We start from the raw sequence: 17,692 nt of genomic DNA on the forward strand, positions 1-17,692 counted from the left end.
TTAAAAAAAATGTACCCTACTTGTGAGTTTTTTCTATTAATTCGCTCTGGAATACCAGGCCATTCATGCCGTCATCAGTATTTAATACCATTGTACCTATATTGTATGTATTTTATGTATTTATCAGTATTCAATACCGTCCTTTACATATTATATTTTAAATGTTAATTTTACTCAGGTTTCTGTTACCAAATTTAACCCTTGGCTTGTTATATATTGTTGTACCTACCCAGATTATTATATTCTTTCTCAGTTCTCACCATACGTAGGTAGGTACATAGGTACCAGATAACTAGACCTAGAGGTAGATCTAATAGGTACTTAAACCTACTCATTTTCTACCTAGTTATGGGTCTGTTAAAAGGGACACCCCCTTCCCACTTCCATTGATCTCACTAGGCTGACCGCTGAGAGTACAGAATACCAGATAACTAGACCTAGAGGTAGATCTAATAGGTACCTATACCTACACATTTTCTACCTAGTTATGGGTCTGTTAAAAGGGACACCCCCTTCCCACTTCCATTGATCTCACTAGGCTGACCGCTGAGAGTACAGAACAGAAAGCAGTAGGTACCTACTAACCTACGTTATGGTCGCTAGGTCTCAGATAACACGGCCAGTCGTCCAAATATCAAACAAACACGACGTCGCTTAACTTCAGTGACATCCCACATCCCTGATCCCATGCACGCGGTTAATAACAACTAGCGCTTTAAAATCCTCAAGCGGAGAAATCATAAACTTGCTGTCATCTTCTCTTCAAACGAAGAACAAAATCTGTTATCTCTTCTTTCAGGTCTTTCATGGGAAATTTTCAATCGAGGGAAAAATCCCACAAAGCACTTGAAAAAAATCCCCTCTTTGTTTATCTATTTTTTTTCTTCTTTTTTATCACTTTTGTGTTTTAATGTTTTTTGAAAACTTCGGATTTCAGTTTCAGTTCAGTTCAGACAAATTTTCCTCAATAAAATTTTCTTTCTTCAGTGATCTTTTCATTTTACATTTCTGTGAAATCTTCACGTAAATTGTCCAAACACTTGATAAACTTTGCGTACAACGTTTGTGCAATTCGTTGAAAGTTATGTTATGTACAATAATCACAGTCTTCTAGCTCCTACCCTGACCACAAAATGTCTAACCTTTTGAAGGGCCCATCACTTGCAGCTATGTGGTGGGACTCTTTGAAAAAGTTCACCAAAAGACACATCCCCTTCGCAGGAGACACAATAGACCCGGAGAAAATGGAACCCGAGAGTACCAAAATACAAAGGGTAAGTTCAACTCAAATTCTCAATTCCTTACTTATTTATAAGTGCCTACTTTGTGTTCATATAAATATGTCTTTCGAGAAACCCTGCATGGAGCTAGATCTTTTGCATGCTAATGACACGGCCATCCAGATTGCTCTTTTCTGGATGGACAAGATTTAAGTAGTAGCAAGTCAAGGCTTGAAAAACTAAATTAACATTATTAACAAACATTTTATTATAATTAAAAATAAACTAACATCTTTTTCTGAATATTTCATGTTTCTTTTTTCAGAGCAACAAGAAGAAAATCTCCACCGTCGTGCGACCGGCTGGGTTAGCGGGGGCGGGAGGGTTGGACATTTCCCCGCCCAATATCAAAGACAGGTATGGGAATAGAAGAAAAGTCAGGGGACGATAGAATAATGTACTAATAATAATAATAATAATAATAATAGGTGTGCTTATTTAGTGCTTATTTCTACTGCTCTTATATAGGACTGAAAAGTCCCTTTACTCCAGCAGTAGGCTACTACTATTACTGTGGTCAAATTCTATACCTCGGCTGGCATTGAACCCACGCACTCCTGTTTAGACGGATTCAGATTCAGACTGAACTCCTGGTTGGTCATGTGAAGAGCCATGTACTTCTTCTTCTTCTCCTTCTTTTTCTTCTTCTTCCTCCTCTTCTTCTTCTTCTTCTTCTTCTTCCTCTTCTTCTTCTTATTTTTCTTCTTCTCCTTATTTTTCATCTTCTTTTTCTTCCTCTTCCTCTTCTTCTTCTTCTTCTTCTTCTTCTTCTTCTTCTTCTTCTTCTTCTTCTTCTTCTTCTAGGATAACTATAGCATAGGCGTAAAAAAATATGTAATAAAATTTCAAGTTAGGAACTTTGGTTGGCCTCCGGCTTCGGGAAACTTGTAATACGAGGTCTGATACCAGCTCACAAGCGTAGCGTATGTAGAAAGTTTCTTCTCTAGTGGTGAAGAATATGTGAAGAACATTTGGTTAAATTTGTTGCGTTCGACGATTGCTGGCAGAAATTCAACATCTTCCACTGGAATCTAAAATCATAAGGTAAAAAAACGTAATTAATTACCTACAATTTATTATCTAAGGTAGACATCACCTAAGATTGACTGGTAACTTTCAAGACTTGGCTTTAGTATTCACCTTATAATAAGGTTAAGTGTCTTCTCTAGTGGTGAAGAATATGTGAAGAACATTTGGTTAGATTTGTTGCGTTCGACGATTGCTGGCAGAAATTCAACATCTTCACTGGAATCTAAAATCATAAGGTAAAAAAAAACGCAATTAATTACAATTTACCTATTATCTAAGGTAGACATCACCTAAGATTGACTGGTAACTTTCAAGACTTGGCTTTAGTATTCACCTTATAATAAGGTTAATTATGTGGGTTTAATGGTAAGTACGACCTTTTTGTTCTTGGTCAAATTAGGTACCTACCCAAAAAGAAATTGAGAAAATTTTCATTAACGTCTTGATTTTCTCAGAGATATAGCCAATTTCCTCTGACAAAGCCTCAGAGATTATGAAAATTGAGGAATCATAATCTTGTAAAGGATTTTAGCATTTTAGATTTTGACCTAAAGCACGGTTTCATTGTTTCAGTTAGGTATGGGAATCCAAGACAACATAGATGGCGAAGAATTAGCCAGGCGAATTCTGGAAGAAAGCAAAGCTGAACCTCTGGATACGACACAATGCAAAGCATTCCCTCCTTGGTTTGACGAGAAGAAATTTAAAAGGTGAGAAATAATTCAGTTTAAAAATCGGAATCTCCTTTAGGTGGTTAAGATTGAGCTACTATACTTAATATCCACAGTTAAATCTAGAATTGAAGCCAACTCCGACTTCGTAAAAGACGGGTAGTACCTACCTACCTAAACTCAAACATTGAGCCTAGAAATATTTTGGATTAGACTTTTTTGTTGAACTTTGTTAAAATACTTCATGGGACACAGGTGATATACTACTTCTACAAGAGATTTTTTGTCAAAGGTAAGAGCACCAAACGTAAAGTTCAAAATGGAACAACCAACTTTTTCCAAGTTAAGCAAGGTCTTTTTACTGAATTGTTTCTGATACATGTATTATTCTTTAACTCATTAAATACACAAGACCTTGTTTAGACTGCTGGGGTAAAGGGACTTTTCAGTACTATCTGGGCAGGACAAACAAGGTATATTCTATTCTATCAAGTATGTATAGAAATGATAACAAATTTTTGAAAGGGTCCCATCCATGAGATAGGAATACAATCAGAATTGAGCCAGAGCTTGAATAAGAATGTAGTAGTTTCCTATATCTATATGTTCTTATCTATTCTATTATCATAGCCACCAAAATAAATAAATACCACCTATTAATTTACATTTACTTTTTTTTTCTTTTTTTCAAGTTAAGCAAGGTCTTTTTACTGAATTGTTTCTGATACATGTATTATTCTTTAACTTTAACTCATCAAATACACAAGACCTTGTTTAGACTGCTGGGGTAAAGGGACTTTTCAGTACTATCTGGGCAGGACAAACAAGGTATATTCTATTCTATTGTCAAAGGTAAGAGCACCAAACGTAAAGTTCAAAATGGAACAACCAACTTTAAGTATGTATAGAAATTATAACAAATTTTTGAAAGGGTCCCATCTATGAGATATACAATCAGAATTGAGCCAGAGCTTGAATAAGAATGTAGTAGTTTTCTATATCTATATGTTGTTATCTATATCATAGTCACCAAAATAGATAAATACCACCTATTAATTTACATTTACTTTTTGTTTTCTAAGTTAAGCAAGGTCTTTTTACTGAATTGTTTCTGATACATGTATTATTCTTTAACTCATCAAATACACAAGACCTTGTTTAGACTGCTGGGGTAAAAGGACTTTTCAGTACTATCTGGGCAGGACAAACAAGGTATATTCTATTCTATGTTTCAGAAGCTTCCATTGTCAAAGAGGCACCACCGACTAGAACTAGGAAGAGAGACAAAGTCATGCAATATGGCCAAAGAGTGCTGAGGAAGGTATGTTTATGCACTTTCACAAATGTATAGGTGTGTGTTATATGGGATAAGAAAGAAAAATTGGTCAGGCAAAAGAGGTCTTGAGGCAGGTGGAAAATAAGAGAATGACAGAGAAAACCATGTAACCTAGGTGGGAATTATGTAAGGGAGAATTATGGTGTCCTTTTGGACTAAATTTCTAAGTACCTAAGCATCTTGTTATCTACCAACTTGAAAACCACCAAGCTTAGTACTGCTCAAAGCCTAGCAAAACTCACATACAGACAGCAGCTAACAACAGGGTCTGTTGTTAGCATCATGGTGAACTTTTATTTGGGAGGTTAATGGTTCAAATCCAGCTGAAGTCATAAAATTCACAAGGAACATTCTTTGTCACAAGTTTTCAATGCTTCATACATCCCCCTTTAAAAAATCATTTCTCTTTGCTATTTGACAGGTAAAATCTGTGTCTGGACAGTTGAAGAGTTCTGGGCAAAGGAAAAGGAAAAAGCTGATGAGTGCAATATCCAGCAGGTTTATCAAGCTGGAGAGAAAAGCTCGACTTTTATTTGGGAGGTTAATGGTTCAAATCCAACTGAAGTCATAAAATTCACGAGGAACATCCTTTGTCACAAGTTTCCAATGCTTCATATATCCCTCCTTCTTAAAAATCATTTCTCTTTGCTATTTGACAGGTAAAATCTGTGTCAGGACAGTTGAAGAGTTCTGGGCAAAGGAAAAGGAAAAAGCTGATTGAGGAACATCCTTTGTCACAAGTTTCCAATGCTTCATACATCCCCCTTTAAAAAATCATTTCTCTTTGCTATTTGACAGGTAAAATCTGTGTCAGGACAGTTGAAGAGTTCTGGGCAAAGGAAAAGGAAAAAGCTGATAGCAGGTGGAAAATAAGAGAATGACAGAGAAAACCATGTAACCTAGGTGGGAATTATGTAAGGGAATTATGGTGTCCTTTTGGACTAAAGCTTTATCAGTACCTAAGCATCTCGTTATCTATCAACTTGAAAACCACCAAGCTTAGTACTGCTCAAAGCCTAGCAAAACTCACATACAGACAGCAGCTAACAACAGGGTCTGTTGTTAGCATCATGGTGGACTTTTATTTGGGAGGTTAATGGTTCAAATCCAGCTGAAGTCATAAAATTCACAAGGAACATTCTTTGTCACAAGTTTTCAATGCTTCATACATCCCCCTTTAAAAAATCATTTCTCTTTGCTATTTGACAGGTAAAATCTGTGTCAGGACAGTTGAAGAGTTCTGGGCAAAGGAAAAGGAAAAAGCTGATGAGTGCAATATCCAGCAGGTTTATCAAGCTGGAGAGAAAAGCTCCCATGCTCAATGTAAGTCTATAGCAAGTGTGTTTGAAACCAACATCTTTCCACTATTTACTTAGGTGTGTCCAGTGTCCACACATAGATCAATGGCCGTTGACTATGTGTGGACACACCTTTTGATGGAAGAGGTGCTTTTTATTGTGATCTAAAGGAGATAGAGGATAAAGCCAACATCTCTGCACTATTTCATTCAGGCAAAAGAGGTACCTTTTCTGTGGTGATTTTATTCTAGTTGTTTTTTACTTTCTATTACCTTTACGTATAGGGAACCTATACAAGGTAATGAGAAAGTATTGCAATCGGTCCAAATTTTCAAAATCCGTGGTATTCGGTTTGAATAAAAGAGTTATCGTTTCTTTGGACTTGAGTTTTCAGCCTAAGCCGCTAAAACTTTGCAAAAAGGTTGGTTTAATAAATATTTTTCCCTACCAGATTGAAATGGTTACCAGCACGTCTCGGAACACCACCGTGATGGCAGTTCGAGACTCGGAACTGGCCAAACTTCCCGAGGGTCTGTTCAATGCTATGAAGCTGAGATTCCCCTCTGTTGTGTCTAGACTAATGTATATTCTGGGCTGTCGAGTTCTAGGTAAGATATACAAAGAATCTAGGATCCTCAAGTTCTGTAATTTTCATCAAAAGAAAGACACTTCTATTTATTTTCTTGTTTATTGTTTAGACTGCAAGAATGAAGGGACTTGCCAGTCCTATGCTGGCAGTATAAATGAGGTAGGTACACTCTACTTAGAGGGAAAAAACTTGGAATTTACCTACCTCGTTACCTAATTCAATCTTACCTACTTCAAATTAATTCGTTCTCTACATGCCGCCTAGCTAACTAGCTATCTAGCTTGAGGAGTAGAGCGTCTACCTTGTAAGTGCTTATTCGGGGTTCGATTCCCGTCCAGGCTACGTGGTACAATGTGATTAGCACGGTAGACTTTGAATCTGGAGGGGTTGGTGGTTCGAGTCCAAGTCCAGTCATAAAATTTAGCGTAGTATATTAAGCGGGGAACGACATTTGTGACAAACATTTATGCTTAACACAATCAAAATTCCTTTTTTTTTTATTCACAGAGGAGCAGAACATGCATCAGAAGCCGAGTGCCGGTACGATACCAAACTTTATCTGTGATTCTCCCAAGACATTTCATTTATCAACGATGCGATAAACATAACATCTCGTGTAATATTCTCAATTCACTCATTTTCAATTCAATATTCTAATACTACATACATTACCTAATCAGCTCTGCCTCAAATAAACGAGTTCTGAACGAACACTGTGTACTGTGTAGTGAAAGTAGGAGTGGGGTGGTCCCCCACCTACATTGCACCTCTCGTTTCATATTTTAGCGCGCATTTTGTACTTGTGCTGCTGCCTAGCGGGAATAGTAAGCAGCTTCTCCTCAAGTTTATATGCCACTATTTCTCCGCTTGTCCTCGGCTGGGAGTTTGGCAAGCTCCTGTAATCGTGCGACTGCGAGGCCGGGAAGTGTGGATGGTTTGAGATGGGGAGTTCTATGCACCAGTTGATTTACGTAGACTGGGCGTCCGCACTAAGCCTGTCATCAATATGGTTTCTCGGAGGGAGCTCTGAATAACCAGGTTAGCTAAGGAGAGGCGAACCGGGCCAGGGGGGAAACCCAGCAGCCAAAAGTCTCCGTGGCATGCAGTAGTGGGATAGCGCCTGAGAGTGAACGCTGGTGTGTAGCCTCATCAATACAATCAGACCATTTCCTTTTGCACTTTTTCAAACTGGGAAACTTTTTTTTTCGCCAAACTTAAAAAAAAGTGCTTATGTATGGGACCCCCACCTCAGAAGGTCAGGTATTAGGTATTTTTTTGATAGAGGGACCTGTAACTGCTATCGTTCCAAAGGAAGACAGGACAAACCTTATCCGTTCAGGATAAAATACGCCCCGGGCGGCAATCGAAATCCCCTAGCACTTGCAAGGCAGACTTACTACCTGCCAAACTGACTAGGCTGGCCAGGTACCTAACTGAAAAACTTACAAGTGAAGGAGTGAGTGTTCGATTGGAAATATGGTTTCGGATTTTCCGATGAGAATAATAAGGTGCGATAGGATTAGAAAAAGTACAATAGGCGAAAAGAAAAGAAAACCCATGCCATGTCACTTTTCATCCAAAAATCACAACAAGGGGTTTTTAGCAAGCATACGTTCAGTCACTAGCCACTACCGAGGACAAAGTTGCTACTAATGTGAATGGAATTGAGGGAGGGGGTGCAAAACAAAAGAACCATTATTCGGGTTCACAACATCATTATCAAGGGGGGAGAAGGGAGGGGGGGTGCACTTTAACGGGTGGTTGGGGGTTAGGAGGAGGGAGAGTGAGTGCACTTTAACGTATACCGTCTATTGTTGTTCAGGAATATCATACAGGTAATACGTAGTAGTAGGTAGGTATAATGGTGAGGATGCGCTTCAATACTATGATGGGTTATGTGAAGCTTAGGTGTAGGGGAAAACAGCACTAAAGGAAGGGTTAAGCTACTACGAATCATGGGTTATGTGAAGTATAAGTCATATCTTACAGAAGTCCTGTAAGATACAAGTACTAGGGGGAAAAGGTAAAAGGGGACTTCTGAAACATGCTGTACTTTGTGCTGTACCGTGCTGAAACGTGCATGCTGAGAGAGAAAAGGCTGACTGAGGGGCCTAGAGGGACTGACTAGAGAGACCATTTATCCTACCCCACCCACTTTGTTACAAACAAAATTTAACTGACACTTGAAAAACTTCCAATGTGAAAAACAATACCTATAGGAAGCTAAATCTTTTTTTACCTACCTACCTACCTACCTATTCGTACTTCTTATTTACCTAGTTAGGCAGATCTGTACCTACATTTTCGTTTATATATATATTAGCGTCACACCGCCACCAATAGGTACAACTAACAGAGGTACCTACAACATCTTATATTATAAGAACGAGATCCATTCACTCATTCACATTTCATAGTTCACACACTGATCGCTCTATCTCTAGAACCACAACACCTAGAAAGCTGAAATTTGGTAGGAATATTCCTTTTATGGTCTAGGTGTGCAATAAGAAAGGATTTTGCGAAAATCTAAACCGATCCTGAGATATGATCAATTTTTCATCGCTAAAATCTCCATAAGAAATACACAGAGTACAGAGACTGCGGGAGAGAAAACTTTTCCTCGCTCCCCTAATATTTGAGTTTCGTTTATGTTTTTAGTTTGACAAATACAAGTTCGGCCATGCCTTTTCCACAAGTTTGGCCATGCCTCGGGATAAACTAGCGGGATTCCGGAGCGAAGCGACGGAATTCAGCTAGTAATCTTATATTATAAGAACGAGATCCATTCACAGTTCACACACTGATCGCTCTATCTCGAGAACCACAACACCTAGAAAGCTAAAATTTGGTAGGAATATTCCTTTTATGGTCTAGGTGTGCAATAAGAAAGGAAACCGATCCTGAGATATGATCAATTTTTGATCACTAAAATCACCATAAGAAATACACAGAGTGCAGAGACTGCCGGAGAGAAAACTTTTCCTCGCTCGCCTAATATTTGAGTCTGAGGTCCCTAGAGCCTAAATCCAAAGTTTCAGCCATTGGCCCGTGTGTGTGTCTGTCTGTAAACAAATAATAACTATTGTTACAATCCTACACACAGTTCATAAAAAAACTTTCAATATGAAAAAAAGTATTTTTAATGAAAGTACTTGGAGGCAGTACTTAAGTACAAATGTACAAATACTTAGTACTTAAGGCAGTACTTAAGTACAAATGTACTTAAGTACTTCCTACTCTGATACAGTGATGTTAAATCTCTATCAAACAAACTCTATCCCTCCTTATTTGCTTCCCCCCCCCCTCTTTGTTCCTCTGCCAAGTTTCAGTCATTTCTCCTCACTAATACATTGTTAAATTCGGTCTTTTTTCCAGTATGACCGAGATGGTCTTTTTTACTTTCCTTATCCTATAGGAAGGAAAGTAATGTAATCGGGTCAAAATTTCGATGGTCAGTTTTTAGTGCCAAAACACGTATTTTCCTTTAAAAGAGGGAAAGAAGGGAAATCTGGGGGCAACTCAACTATCCACATAACTAACTATCCACTTTGCTAAAGTTTTAGACGAGGAGGATTCAGCTCCAGGATCATTGAGCTCGTGAAAGAATTGCTCGATGAAATAAAATAAAAAAACAATAACAATAACTAAATGTTTCATTGCTTACGAAATAAGACAGGCGAGGAAACGACTTTTTTTTCCACTATTCAGGTGTTTTTTTCCCCATACCTACCACATTTTCACTGTTGTAATATTTTTACAGTGCCTACGACAGTGCTCACGTCAGCGTGTATAGAGAAACTGGTGGGCAAAGATGTTCTCACTTCTAACGCGTACAAGTTGACCAACTTCCTGGCCCAGCAGGAAGATCGATTCAAGATCTGTGTGTATGTGTGTGACATGGACTTCTCGCCTTGGACTCAGCAGTGTTTGCGACAGGCAGATTGTATTCTCATTGTGGGACGAGGGACTTCGGAACCCACTATGGGACAGGTAAGGCCGTATTTTCCATTCGCCATTTCTCCTCTTCTGAGGGTCGTTTTCCTTCTTTTGGCTTGATCCCATTATTCCCATCCTATCTTTTCCCCACCCGTGGCACAAGCATTGTTTTTACGGATGGTACCTATACCATTTAATGTAATTTTTAGGTTCTGTTCCATGTGTCGTATTATCAATAAATCGAAACTTAAAAAAATTGACCTGATTACATTACTTTCCTTCCTATAGGATAAGGAAAGTAAAAAATCAAATCGATAGCGCCTGTACTAAACCATGCGCACTTACGTGCCATGCAGAAGGTCCCGGGTTCGATTCCTAGAGACGACACACGTATAGAAGACGTATTTCGATTGCGAATATTTCAACGGATTACTTTCTGGGGAGCATTGTGTCTCTTATCGCCAATCTCTTATGGGATGGGCATGCTACGTTACAGATTCTCTAAAAGAAAAATTTCTTTCTAAATTTGTGGGTACTAACATACATTTCTATTCACCTATGTGTTTCAGCTAGAGCAGCAGATGGAGACCTCAGCGGTGCGCGTGAGGAAAGAGCTGGTGTTGCTGCACACGGGCGATGAAACACCTCAGAATACAGTGGAGTGGCTGAACAAGAGGAAATGGGTGTCGGCTTATCATCACATCAAATGTTCCAAGCGTATGGTCATGGGAGGGGACTTTGCCGGCTCCAATTATAATATGGTGAGCTGTTTTAATTCAATTATATAAATTGATTTAATTTTTAATTTAATATCATTGAATTCATTGATATTTTTTCAAGCACTAGGTCGCGGGTTCGATTCCCGTCCGGGGCGGGGTTCGATTCCCGTCAGATAATTGACATGTTTACTTTCTCTTGCTTACTGTTTGATTATGAAAGCTGTCTGCATAATTTGAGCGACCTGTGGCTAAAGGTAAAGTCGGAAGCGCTAGTTCCTTTTGAGCCTTTTCCCTGTTTAGCCCTACTGAAATAGCGGAACTTTGGTCCGGAATAACGGCCGAACCGTACTTTCTGGAAAAAGGGCCCAAAGATAGTTTTGATCAACATAATTTATCAAATCTCTGTGCCAAGCTCGAGCGATTTTGGCTGAAATCTAAAGGCCTGAGAATTGCGAACTTTTTTGGGGGTTTTCAAAGAGTTGGCGTTAAATAGCGGCCCAACCGTACATTTATCGAGGTCCTTTTGATCATCATTAATTATGGAAGCTGTCTGCAAAATTTGAGTGACCGGTGGCTAAAGCTAAAGTCGTGGGAATCAAAGTCCTCTGGCTAAAGGTAAAGTCGTGAGAATCAAAAGATAATCAATGTTGTTTTGTTTTCAAATGCTCGAAGTTGACTATTAGGTCATTTTCCCTGGATAAACAAAGTATATTCTAATATTCTGTTCTATCCTTGTATTTCAGGATGACCTTTACAATAAAGTGGATATGTCGGAGCCTAGTCTTCTCACTGATTTCTCTCGTCTGGCACGATGGATTACAGGAACCTCAGTAGGATTAGTACTAGGGGGAGGAGGGGCGAGGGGGGGTGCCCACGTGGGCATGATCAAGGTGCTGTTGGTGAGTAAACTATTTGTCTTTGTGAAACTCCATCCCAGACCGACAAGACAAACTGACCACTGGTCCAAAGGAAATTGAACAATAGCCTTGGATGGTTGGGAAGTCGCCATCTTGGATTTCCAATGTTTAAACACAGGCGCTACCACGCCACCTAGTTAGTGGTTAAACTAATCCCCATATTTTCCTAAATACACCCACTATTGACCGAAAAAAGTGGGGTCAAGTTTAAACTTGACATTTTTTTATGAAACAACTGCTGAACTTTTTGGGATTAGAAAAATATTCATGAAAAAGAAAATTTGTTGACTATCTTTTAGGTCCCATGGGGTACCTTAAATTCTGATTGGGTCTTACGGAAAAATTGATAATCCATCCTCTGTGAACCTGACAGAAGAACCCCATACTATGCTGTAAAAGATATGTCGACTTAACATAAACTTTATCCTGACAAGGGTAATATGATAAATTTTTAGAGTACCTAGATGATATAACGAGAATTTTACATTTGTTTTCTAGAAATTACATGGTATACCAAAATTTTTGCATTTGTTTTCCAGGAAGCTCGTATCCCGATTGATCTGATAGGAGGCGTTAGTATTGGATCTCTAGTGTCGGCTCTGTGGGCAATGAGTAGAAATATTGATGAGGTTACATCGTCCATGGCAGGATGGTGCAAGGTAAGTAGTGCAGGATTAGAATAGAATATCTATTCCTACCAGAGGTGTGTCACCTCCGAGTCGAGAGTGGTCTTAACCGGTCAGCCACAGAGATGGGCGTATCTTTTTATCCTGGCTGAGATAAAACTGAAAAATCGTCCCTTTATCTCCCCATGCAAAATATTCAAGCTTTTTCAGCCCTCGCTTAACTTTTGTCGTGCTTTAGTGCTTTTCAATTTTTTAGAGAGGCTCTTTTTCCGAGAGTTTTCATTGAGGAAACCAACAACGTTCAGAAATCAAAGAGAGAAGAACAAGATAAGAGAAAGCCAGCCGTTCCGAAAAGGAACCTTATCTGTTTAGTATAAAGTTCACCCCAGGTGCGAATTGAACTTGCAACCTAGGGCTTACAAGTTAGGCTCGGTACCTTGCAAGGTAACTAGGCTGGCCCAAAAGGTTTCTAATTTTACCATACATAATAAATTTGTATATTATAATTTCTCTTCCACAGAATATGAAAGGAGGTTATTCTCTCATTACGGACATCACATATCCTGCCGTCAGTATTTTGTCGGGCCGTAAGTTCAATAGCACAATTGAAGCTCTGTTCAAAAACAAGCAGATTGAAGACCTTTGGATTCCGTACTTCTGTGTAACCACGGATATAACGGCCAGCGGTATGCGAATTCACATTCAAGGGGTAGCTTGTCATCGAATGGAGGGTAATACCCCTGTCACTAAAGGCCTTAGTAGTTATAGCTGCACATACACTATACAGTGTTAAACCTCTATCAAACAAAATAATCGTTTCATTTCCAGAAGAAGGTCAAAAGTCGTCGTCTCACGCCACCGCCCATGAGTGTGTCCAATCTCTCCCTGTTCGGCCACGAGAGGAAACACCGTCCGAATTCACACGCATGGTAAGAATTTACTCCGTTTACAAAAGTTACCCAAGACCCTATATCTTTTTTTTTACCCCTTTATGGCCGGGGCCACAATGAGAGTTTAAACTCAATTTCAGTTTATGTAGCAATCTGCTAGGTTGATTTCAAAATTTTCCAAAAATTCTATTCAATCAGATTAATCCGAGAGTTAAAGGTAAACCGAGTGTTTAATCCGAGAGTTAAAGGTAAACCGAGTGTTTAATCCGAGAGTTAAAGGTAAACCGTTTTACCCCTTTATGGCCGGGGCCACAATGAGAGTTTAAACTCAATTTCAGTTTATGTAGCTATCTGCTAGGTTGTTTTCAAAATTTTCCAAAAATTCTATTCAATCAGATTAATCCGAGAGTTAAAGGTAAACCGAGTGTTTGATCCGAGAGTTAAAGGTAAACCGAGTGTTTAATCCGAGAGTTAAAGGTAAACCGAGTGTTTAATCCGAGAGTTAAAGGTAAACCGAGTGTTTAATCCGAGAGTTAAAGGTGGCCCCTGCCATGAGTAGGAGTTGCTCCCCGGGAGTTTCCTTACTTTGAAGCTAGCTAACAAGCCTTAGTGAGGATACGTTGAAGCTAAATCGCCTTTAGTGCTCTTGTATATTCATCTATTCAGATACCCACCACGCCCAAGATTGCTTAACTTGGGTGTTAAATGGTTACCTGATGTACCTATAATTTGTCATTTCCCTAATGCCTATAATTTGCTATTTCCCCTAAAGGGGCTTTTCCTGATGTGACTACACTACGTGAGGAAAAGCCCCTTTAAATTTAGTGTCTCGAAATCACCTCACCCTATCTGTCCTACGTCCTTATAAGAGGTGTTTTAAGGGTAAGTGAGTTCCAAAAAAGAACAGCTCTTTTGAGATTAATTCCCAGCTATTGAGTCAGATCCTAAAACATACTACTCCTTCTTCAGCTCCCTGTCAACTGCCCATAATATTAAAATATTCAACTTGAGTTAGGATCTGACTCATTGACTGAGTAGTTCAAAAGAGTAGTTCCTATAACTCACTTCTTACACATTCCTAGTCCTTAATATCTCCTTTCCATCCCCTCGTACGTATCTCCAAACTTTTCCTCCGATGCCACTTGGCATTCTTTTCACATTTCAGGAACCTTAAGTACATAGTACATATATTTATTTCTTATTTGTCATGTTAAGTCAGGAAAATGTTTCTGTAAATAAATGACTTTTCTTTAAATTAATGATCTCGGTCTGTAAAAAATAGTGACCTGGGAGAGAGAGAGACTGTAAACGACAACACCATTTTATTTTGGAATTTTTTGACATGAGTGTCTAGTTTAGCTATAAAATCATTGATTGATCTTCATACTTTCTTTGAATAATTTGCAATAGCACAGTGATAATCTTCCCCTAAGCTAAGTAACCTAATTTTAGTTTGCCATCAACTATCAAAACTTAGGGACTTGGACAACCATAGATTCTGTCACAAATGTTTCTCCCCGTTGTTAAATTTACCACCGAGGTTGATGTTCGACCTCTTTTTTTACCCCGAGTGTGGGACTTTTTTATTTCCCTAAGTGTGGGACTTTTTTGTTTCCCTGAATGTGGGACTTTTTCCTTTCCCTGTGGGACTGGGAGGGTTATCACCGCTTTCCTGTGTATATTATAAACTTACAGGGTCGTTATGGAGATACGTACGAGCGTCCATGTCGCTACCCCGAGTGTGGGACTTTTTTATTTCCCTAAGTGTGGGACTTGTTTCCCTGAATGTGGGACTTTTTCCTTTCCCTATGGGACTGGGAGGGTTATCACCGCTTTCCTGTGTATATTATAAACTTACAGGGTCGTTATGGAGATACGTACGAGCGTCCATGTCGCTATCGTGGTACTCACCTCCCTTATGTGACCCTGTCGATTCGCATATGCTCTTAGACGGAGGCTATGTGAACAACTTACCAGGTAAACCATCCTTGCCTAGTACATCTCGACGGCCTTGGAAGTCCTCCCTCGTAACTGCAAATTTCAAGAAACTGAAGCTTGTCAATTGTGTTTAGCATGTTTAAATGCTTACGACAAACGTATAACGTATAAATTAAGTGTGATTTCCAGTGCTCAGTTTACCGAAAGGAAAATACAAAATACACCTACAGTGTCAAAATTCATCTGAGGATGTCAGACCAAAATTGGAAGAAAAAAAACTCAATATACCTCGAATGACTTGACTAGAACTCGAACCACCAACCTCCACATCGAAAGTCTACCGTGTTTAACCACTACACTACAAAGGTTGGTTGGGGATTAATAGAGAACCAAAAGTTTTTCGTTATTATTCGTACCATCTTTTCCTCTTCAGAATACATTGCTTTCCTTCCTATAGGATAAGGCAAGTGGAAATCGCGTTTTTTTGCAGATACGAGGGCTTCACTTCTAAAGGTCGTCGACCCTACATTTTCTACTACTACGAACTTTGCTTTCCGATTTTCTGTTTCTGATACAGGTTGCGCTCGAAAATATATTCGTGCCAGTATGTCGGTCATTGGAGTTCTACCGCCCGTATCGGACCCTGTAACTAAATCGTATCTGGTCGATGGATGCTACGTTAATAATCTGCCAGGTTCTATACACAAGCTTTTCTTTCTCTTTCAACCTCACACAAATTTGATCCTTGAGTCTTTCTTTCTTTCTTCTGTTCCACGAGGCTTGTTTGTGTCGACTGGTAAAGTCGCATTGGATAGGTCCAGACGGCTATTATTCACGACCGAAAATGTAATACAAAGATGACTAACCCTTTCGAATTTACATAGAAAAGTGTCGAGTGGACGTCGACAGCTGACGTCGTATGTGCATTTCCGCTAGGCTCCTGAGTTAGGGCGACGGCTGTCGTGGAAACTAGCATAGTACTTTGCCTGAGTCGAAGGATTGTCATGGTGGTCGGCGAGGTTTTCAGTGTTATCAGTTTGTCCAGGGCAAAAGTAAGAACTCTTGGCTGCGAGGTGAGCGTATAGTGAGGTCGAACCGAGGGTTACGAAACTTCTTGTAGGCGACTTTATAAGTGGCTTTTACCCCGCAATGTAATTTCCATCTAGAGATAGTGCAGTGCACTACGAGTACACTCTTACTTATTTCTTCTATGAGCATGTAGGGTTTCCCTTCGAGAGAGTCGGTTTATACTTGCAATTTTTATGAAATAGTTCCCTAAAAAGTCAGTACAAGCGGTACACCTCGAGTGCACTGCACTATGCAATCACACATCAAGAAAGCACCCGTCTACATGAAAAAAAAGTTATTTAGTGAACTAGCAATAATCGTTTGCAACGCGCACCACATGGCCTACCTACTGAAATGCCAACCACATTGATGGGAGTAAACGTAAGGACTATAAGGTTATTGAGATGCAGGTGATGTGTTTACTAAGAGAATTATTCGGATGAAGTAAAGTCTCGTTGATAATGAAGACTCGTCAGAGACAAATTACCATTTGAAATTCTATTTAAGAGGGATTACCCCTGCAGAATGTCATGCTTTGTATAGACTACTTACCTACTGTTGCATTCTAGGTGCTTTATCGGGATACCGTAAGACCTCAGTTATACAGATAAATGTGATGGAGCGGTATTGGAGGGGTTCTTCCTTTTGGGTATATTTGAACTGATGACCTGATTGTTCCCAGGTGCTTGGTTGGGTTGCAGGAGTCTTATTGAAGTGGTCTGGGACATCATTTTTTCTAACATAGGTACCCTTTACAAAAGCGTAATATGATAAATGTCCATGGTTAGAAAAAAGCGTCTGGGGACGTTTAATTACATGTATGTGCTGGTCTTTGGCATCAAATGTAGTGGCGCGGGTTAACTAATCAGGTTCATGTCGTTCTGTAAGGGTTTGTAAAACTGGTGTCCGTTTTGCTTTTCCTATCTGTCTCCCTCTAGATGATTTTTCTCTTCACTCTTTCACCAAATTATAAGTAAATTCTCCCGCATTTTAAATCTCTTTTCCTTTTTATTATCTCTCTATCTTACCCCCAAAAAGGTGCTCCGATACATCGTGAAAAAATTTAGTTTAAAACCAAAAATTTTCCATTTTTTTTTAGATATGACGTTAACTTTTTACCATTAAAAAGAGTATAGTTTAGCTGAAAAATTTAGAGAATTTTTGACACCTTAACTAGCGATGAGCGATGAGAGTAAGCTCTGACTTACGTGAGGCTTATGGTTCAGGCTTATAAAAATCCTCCGAAGTAAAATTCACTGTTCCAAGAGTGAATGCACTCGAGAAGGTGGGTTGGTGACTAAAGGGGACAAACCCGAGATTATCTTCATTAGGACAAATTTTCTTCTTCTTTTTTTCGGGTTTAAAATTCTTTTTATTCCTTTCATTTTTCAC

The 17,692-nt window shown here is 39.2% G+C and overlaps 1 protein-coding gene across 1 annotated transcript; it reads left to right on the top strand.

Annotated features, from left to right (window-relative positions):
* The first annotated feature begins 5,638 nt into the window (after positions 1 to 5,638).
* On the top strand, positions 5,639 to 16,714 carry LOC103515565 (neuropathy target esterase sws-like). Its single transcript, XM_026828226.1, has 11 exons — positions 5,639 to 5,643; positions 8,053 to 8,055; positions 9,967 to 10,196; positions 10,712 to 10,903; positions 11,605 to 11,760; positions 12,318 to 12,437; positions 12,925 to 13,104; positions 13,327 to 13,333; positions 15,155 to 15,271; positions 15,810 to 15,981; positions 16,711 to 16,714. The coding sequence occupies exons 3-11, from the start codon at positions 10,104 to 10,106 to the stop codon at positions 16,712 to 16,714; spliced, it is 1,041 nt and encodes a 346-aa protein (XP_026684027.1). The 5' UTR covers positions 5,639 to 5,643; positions 8,053 to 8,055; positions 9,967 to 10,103.
* The last annotated feature ends 978 nt before the right edge of the window (positions 16,715 to 17,692 follow it).

The sequence above is a fragment of the Diaphorina citri genome, unplaced genomic scaffold (assembly GCF_000475195.1).
Source record: "Diaphorina citri unplaced genomic scaffold, Diaci psyllid genome assembly version 1.1 scaffold1370, whole genome shotgun sequence".
NCBI lineage: Eukaryota > Metazoa > Arthropoda > Insecta > Hemiptera > Psyllidae > Diaphorina > Diaphorina citri.

Bases quoted from the DNA above. Each gene is read 5' to 3' on its own strand.
- LOC103515565 (XM_026828226.1), top strand. From the start codon at position 10,104: ATGGACTTCTCGCCTTGGACTCAGCAGTGTTTGCGACAGGCAGATTGT. The intron at 10,197-10,711 runs GTAAGGCCGTAT...TATGTGTTTCAG, and splicing joins CGGAACCCACTATGGGACAG to CTAGAGCAGCAGATGGAGAC. The intron at 15,272-15,809 runs GTAAACCATCCT...TTTCTGATACAG, and splicing joins CTATGTGAACAACTTACCAG to GTTGCGCTCGAAAATATATT.